At 41.6% G+C, this 7036-nt stretch overlaps 1 protein-coding gene across 1 annotated transcript; it reads left to right on the top strand.

The window, feature by feature from the left end:
- Positions 1–714: 714 nt before the first annotated feature.
- On the top strand, positions 715–2044 carry LOC128560092 (keratin, type I cytoskeletal 18-like). The gene has a single exon (XM_053553584.1). The coding sequence runs from the start codon at positions 715–717 to the stop codon at positions 2008–2010; it is 1296 nt and encodes a 431-aa protein (XP_053409559.1). The 3' UTR covers positions 2011–2044.
- Positions 2045–7036: the final 4992 nt, after the last annotated feature.

The raw sequence follows: 7036 nt of genomic DNA, 5'->3' as shown, positions 1-7036 counted from the left end.
TAAGACATGAAACTATAAAAATACTAGAAGAGAGTGCAGGGAAAACCCTTGAAGAAATCAGTCTGGACGAGTATTTTATGAGGAGGAGTCCCTGGGCAATTGAAGCAGCTTCAAAAATATACTACTGGGACCTGATCAAACTAAAAAGCTTCTGCACAGCCAAGAACACAGTAAGTAAAGCAAGCAAATAGCCCTCAGAATGGGAGAAGAAATTTGAAGGTTATATCTCTGACAAAGGTTTAATAACCAGATTCCACAGAGAACTCAAATGTATAAGCAAGAAAAGAACAAGAGATCCCATCACAGGCTGGGCCAGGGATTTGAATAGAAACTTCTCTGAAGAAGACAGGCACACAGCCTACAGACATATAAAAAAATATTCATGATCTTTAATCATCAGAGAAATGTAAATCAAAACTACTTTCAGATATCATCTAACTCCAGTAAGATTAGCCCATATCACAAAATCCCAAGACCAGAGATGCTGGCGTGGATGTGGAGAAAAGGGAACACTTCTACACTGCTGGTGGGAATGCAAATTAATACATTCCTTTTGGAAAGATGTTTGGAGAACACTTAGAGATCTAAAAATAGATCTTCCATTCAATCCTATAATTCCTCTACTAGGTATATATCCAGAAGACCAAAAATCACATTATAACAAAGATATTTGGTCCAGCTCACCCGAGTTTTGTTCTGTCCTCTTCAGACATTATGTCCTTCACTACTCGTTCCACCACTTTCTCCAGCAATTACCGGTTCCTGGGCTCAGTCCAGGCGCCCAGCTACAGTGTCCGGAGCACCAGCAGTGCAGCCAGCGTCTATGCTGGTGCCGGGGGCTCGGGCTCCTGGATCTCTGTGTCCTGCTGCACCAGCTTCCGGGGCGGCTGGGGGTCCAGGGGCCTGGCCACGGGGATGGCTGGGGGTCTAGCAGGAATAGGGGGCATCCAGACCGAGAAGGAGACCATGCAAGAACTGAACAACCGCCTGGCCTCCTACCTGGACAGAGTGAGGAACCTGGAGACCGATAATCGGAGGCTGGAGAGCAAAATCCGGGAATACCTGGAGAAGAAGGGGCCCCAAGTCAGAGACTGGGCGCATTACTTCAAGACCATCAAGGACCTGAGGGCTCAGATCTTTGCAAATTCTGTGCACAATGCCCACATCGTTCTGCAGATTGACAACGCCCATCTTGCTGCTGATGACTTTAGAGTCAAGTATGAGACAGAACTGGCCATGAGCCAATCTGTGGAGAGCAACATCCATGGGCTCCGCAAGGTCATTGATGACACCAATATCACTCAACTGCAGCTGGAATCAGAGATCGAGGCTCTCAAGGAGGAGCTGCTCTTCATGAAGAAGAACCACAAGGAGGAAGTAATAGTCCTACTAGCCCAGATTGCCAGCTCTGGGTTGACTGTGGAAGTAGATGCTCCCAAATCCCAGGACCTGAGCAAGATCATGGCAGACATGCGGGCCCAGTATGACGAGCTGGCTTGGAAGAACCAAGAAAAGTTGGCCAAGACCTGGTCCCAGCAGATTGAGGAGAGCACCTCAGTGGTCACCTCACAGTTTGCTGAGGTTGGAGCTGCTAAGACAATGCTCGCAGAGCTGATGCGTACAGTCCAGTCCTTGGAGATCGAACTGGACTCCATGAGAAATCAGAAGTCCAGGTTGGAGGACAGCCTGAGGGAGGTGGAGGCCCGCTATGCCTTGCAGATGGAGCAACTCAATGGGGTCCTGCTGCATTTGGAGTCAGAGCTGGCACAGACCCAGGCAGAGGGGCAGCACCAGGCCCAGGAGTATGAGGCACTGCTGAACATCAAGGTCAAGCTAGAGGCTGCAATCGCCACCTACCGCCGCCTGCTGGCAGACGGGGAGGACTTCAACCTCGGTGATGCCCTGGACAGCAGCAACTCCATGCAAACCATCCAAAAGACCACCACCTGCAGGATAGTGGACGGCAAAGTGGTGTCTGAGACCAACGACACCAAAGTTCTGAGACACTGAGGCAGTACAGCAGCGTGCCCTTATGCCAATAAAGAGTTCAGAGGTAAGAAAAAAGATATTTGCACCAGAATGTTTATTGCAGCCCAATTCACAATTGCTAAGTCATGGAAATAGCCCAAGTGCCCATCAATCCACGAATGGATTAATAAATTGTGGTATATGTACACCATGGAGTATTATGCAGCCTTAACGAAAGACGGAGACTTTACCTCTTTCATGATTACATGGATGGAGCTGGAACATAGTCTTCTTAGTAAAGTATCTCAAGAATGAAAGAAAAAGTATCCAATATACTCAGCCCTACAATGAAACTAATTTATGGCTTTCATATGAAAGCTATAACCCAGTTATAACATAAGAATAGGGGGAAGGGGGAAAGCGAGGGGAGGGAGGGGGGAGGTGAGCGGAAGGAGGGTGATTGGTGGGATTATGCCTGCGGTGCATCTTACAAGGGTATATGTGAAACTTAGTAAATGTAGAATATAAATGTCTTTACACAATAACTAAGAAAATGCCAGGAAGGCTATGTTAACCAGTGTGATGAAAATGTGTCAAATGGTCTATAAAACCAGTGTATGGTGCCCCATGATGCATTAATGTACACAGCTGATTTAATAAAAAAAAAAAAGAATACATTTGTTCCCAATTTGTAAAGAAGCTAATGATTCATTACATGCAACTCTAAAAACACCAGTCTTAGCAGAAATCAAACAATGTGTTATGAATCTAAGAGAAGAAGGTAATTAGAGAACAGAAAGTTGTGATTTCTACTTGTGATATCATATTAGAAAAGGAGATAGAGAAAAATAAAGCAGTCAATTTAAAAGTTAAAACTTGAGGAGAAAAATGACCCAATGTATGGAAGCTAATTTGCAGGAGGAACTTTGATGAAACAATAAAGTAGCTTCCAGATCTGAGCAAACTTAAAATCATTATCGGCATCCTGAGAGCAACCCTAAATGAAACACCTACTAAGTGCAAAGATCATACTAAGCAAGAGGATAGAAAGAGATTTAAGAAATGCCCCCTGACTTTATTGTGGTTAAAGTTGCACAATAGGGATCAAGTTCTTACCAAGTGCTTCAATTAATTTGTGATAGATTCCTGGAGTGCTGTATAGTAAAGGAATCTGACCCCATTCTAATGTTCAGGAAAGAGGACAGAGACCTTTTTCATTTATTGAAATTTGCCCTTGGCATGGAAGAGAAATGCACAGACAGTATGAGCAATGGTTAAAAGCACAGACTGTGGAACCAGAAATCCTAGCACAATAAAAAAAATAACTATTCTAGAATCTTCTAATAATTAGACAAATGTCCATGCTTTTGAGAAAGTGAGAGATAAAGGGAAGCACACTCTGATGTATGCAAACATGTATAGATGGATGACACATCAAACACAGATAAATCAGATTATTCTGCACCAAAATATTAAGGGAAGGGGCATTGGAAAAAAAAATGAAAACTAATCTTGTCCCTAAGAAAGGAGAGGAACTAAATAAGTGAAATGGTAATCACAAACAAGAGCTGTGCCGAGCAATGGCAGCAGCTGGGATGTTCCAGAGCAAAGCTGGACGGTCTGCAGTTTATATTTTTAAAACTTCTTTGGATGAAGTAGAAGTTTCTGGAAAGTGCAATGAAGAAAACAGAACTCAAGGACACAGAGTGTTTATTTTATGCTTTAAGGGATAGCATACATTTTTGAACAAGGAAGTGTTGTATTTTAGAAAGAGTGGCTCTCAAAAGTATAAAGAAGTATAGGAAGTTTGAGGAAAATGGCAATCAACTACACAGAATTTCTACATAGGCCCCCTCCCAAAATCTATACAGAACTGTTTCGACCAATTAGAAAGAAGTTGGGTTTTAAATTGGGAGAAGGAGACGGGTAGCCTGGCTAGACCTGATGATACCAAGCTTTCTATTTCTTCAGATCTCGTGTAAAAAATGACAACCTAATTAATGGGTTACTCCTGGTAAACGAATCACAACAGCACACCCAGAGGTAACATGTGTTGCCTCCAGTAGGAATTGGTAGCTGTTGGCTCTGAGTTGACACTAATCTCTAAGGAGTCAAAAATGCCACACTGGTTCATCAGTCAGAGTGGGGCATCTCAGAGATCAGATTCATAATATATTTGAAGTCTTGCAAAAAAAAAGCGTTTATTTCACAATGATTCCAGTGGATTTGAGGGACCACTCTGAACTTCTACGATGCAGAAAAGCACACTATCCAACTGTCAAAATCTCCACGGTGTGTGTCTACGTTGGGGAGGGGGTGGTGCGGGGCAGGGTTCGGGCATTACAACACAAATTGTGAAGGACAACTGCCCTGTCTAGAATAAAAAAATAATAATAATATGAATTTCTGGAGGAATTCCCAGGATTAATGCCAAAAATAAAGAACTGAAAGATGCAGGAAGGTTAATTCCTAGTGTGTCTCTGCATAACTCAACTCTTCAGCTGATAGAAGGGCTTAATTGATCTTGGAGGGTGACAGCAGATTATCACAAACTTAATTAGAAAGTGATGTCAATCACGGCCCCATTGCAAAGATGGTATCTTCGGTGGTGTGAATTATTGGAGTCTCTTGCACCTGATATGCGTTTATGCACCTATCCATCTATGAACGCTTTTTACTCCATCTCAATAAAGACAATCAGAAGGAGAGGCTCAATGACCTTTATCTGCCAGGAGCTATAGTACACCCTCTCTGTCTCATCAAGGATCATTTCTGTTCTCCTCATCTCTGTCATAGTATAGTCCATAGAGATACTTTCTATCTCAGAAAATAGAATTCTCATACTTAACATGACTGCATTGTTAACTAGACCTGGCAAACTAGTAAGAGTGTTAGTAAGATTTAGTAAGACACATGCATGTTAGTAGGTGATAGGCAATTCCCATGAAGAGTAAGGGGTCTACCAGATCATGTAATTTCTAGAGTTCAGTATTCTAAAGCATGTCAAAATATCCTCTGCAAAAGACAAGCAGCGATAACATTTTTAGTGTGGCTAGGCATGCTGAATCTGAAAGTTCAATACCAAAATTCCCATCTCACTAAATCTTGGAATATTTTTCTTTTTTTTTTTTTTTTGTAGAGACAGGGTCTCACTTTATGGCCCTCAGTACAGTGCCGTGGCCTCACACAGCTCACAGCAACCTCCAACTCCTGGGCTTAAGAGAATATTTTTCTTTGTGGAAAAAATCAGGAAAGTTTTTCTATTAATGTCCAGATAATACATATTTCATATGCTTGCACCACAGTCTTTGTCTTGCAATTATTCAGTCCTGCCATGGAAGTGCAAGGCAGCTAGGGACAAGCCGTGAGTGGTGTGGCTGTGCTCCACTGAAAATCCATGGACAGGTTGCAGGCCATATCCATCCCAGGGGCCACAGGTTGTTGCGGCTTTGTTTATGGTTCCCAGGAGGTTTCAGCACCCCAGACTTACTGAACGTAGAAGCTAGGTTTACATTAACTAGCCCCTCTCACTGAGAGAAGTGAAAGCCTCTTACATAGCAGCTTCCGGGCTGCAGTCCTTAGAAACCAGTCTCCCTGGTCCCAGCTAATGGGATGCACCATCAAAAAATCTAATGATCCCATTTTAGTAGTCAATACTTTTTAAAGTCTCAAGATTTTTAATGGACGATGTTCTTAATAGAGTGAGAGGGTGCACACACGTGTTCAGAGACACACAGGCTGTGCTATTAAACATTGCATAATATACTTCCATGACATTTTCTCGAAATTTCAATGCTTCCTGCTTTATAGCTAGATGAGCATTTTTTATGAACATTTCTTCCTGAGATGACACTATAAAATTTACTGTTGGTTTCAAAAAGCAGTAGCAATTTCTCTTCAATTTCTCAAATTCAAATATGCAATCCTTATAATCCTTCTTTCACTCACTAACCTATAAATGAAACTTTCCTCGTATATACTCATATGTAATGTCAGTGATTAAACAATTACATTCGTTGTGTGGAAGTTGACTGTGTTTTCTTTGTTATCTTAACAATGCTGTCCATATGAAATTATAAGTACAGATCACAGCCAGGGCACATATCTTTATGTCACTGATGCTTAGTACAACTGTGAGAAAGATTAGCAGCACCTGCCTATGTGATTGGGCTTTTCAGCGGCAGAAACCTCTCAGCATGACAAAAAGAGACTACAGGATCATCATTTAAGCTCTAGACAGACCTTACAATACTTCAATCATTCCCAGACAGGTAACAGATCCCTTTCCGTATTTCTTCTAGGAATATTATGGGTTATTACCTCTCTTCTAAAGGCAATTGATTTTTCATGCACCCCTTATCATCATTATCATCTGAGTTACATGAATAAACTCTCATTATTATAATTTTTTTTTTGCTTTAATGATTTATTTTTCTAAGTAAATGTTGAGAGTTCTTGTCTCTGCTCTCCCATTTATTGTTTATGTGACTTTAGGCAAATCACTTCCCCTTCCCAGGCCTTAACTTTCCATTTCTAAAAGGAACAGATTGTTGCAAATGTCCAAGTTATAATACTTTCTAAATTCATGAAATCTTTTCACTGGTATAAAACCACTTGCTCTTTCCTGCAAAGCTTAACATGATTTTGGATAAAGTAAGAAGAACTGTTTAAAGTAGCGGTTTACTTAATCCCTTACTTGGTTCTCTTTATTTTCTTTATCAAAAATATTTCTTTCTTTCTTTTTTTTTTTTTGAGACAGAGTCTCACTATGTAGCCCTTGGTAGAGTGGCGTGGCATCACAGCTCACAGCAACCTTAAACTCTTAGGCTTAAGCCATTCTCTGTCCTCAGCCTCCCCAGTAGCTGGGACTACAGGCACCTGCCACAATGGCTGTTTTATGGTTATAGTTGGCAGGCTCAGTCTGGGTTTAAACCTGCCAGCTCCAGTGTATGTGGCTGGCACCCTAGCTGCTGAGCTACAGGTGCCGAGCCAATCAAAAATACTTCATTTGGACCCTGCGTGACAGTCTATTAATAAAAAATAATGCAAGGATCTATTTGATGACACA

The sequence above is a fragment of the Nycticebus coucang genome, chromosome 11, assembly GCF_027406575.1.
Source record: "Nycticebus coucang isolate mNycCou1 chromosome 11, mNycCou1.pri, whole genome shotgun sequence".
In the NCBI taxonomy this organism is placed as follows: domain Eukaryota; kingdom Metazoa; phylum Chordata; class Mammalia; order Primates; family Lorisidae; genus Nycticebus; species Nycticebus coucang.
Note: the sequence above shows the minus strand (reverse complement) of the source record. Positions and strands in the feature narration are given on the sequence as shown.

Coding starts and splice junctions, on each gene's coding strand:
- LOC128560092 (XM_053553584.1), top strand. CDS start 715: ATGTCCTTCACTACTCGTTCCACCACTTTCTCCAGCAATTACCGGTTC.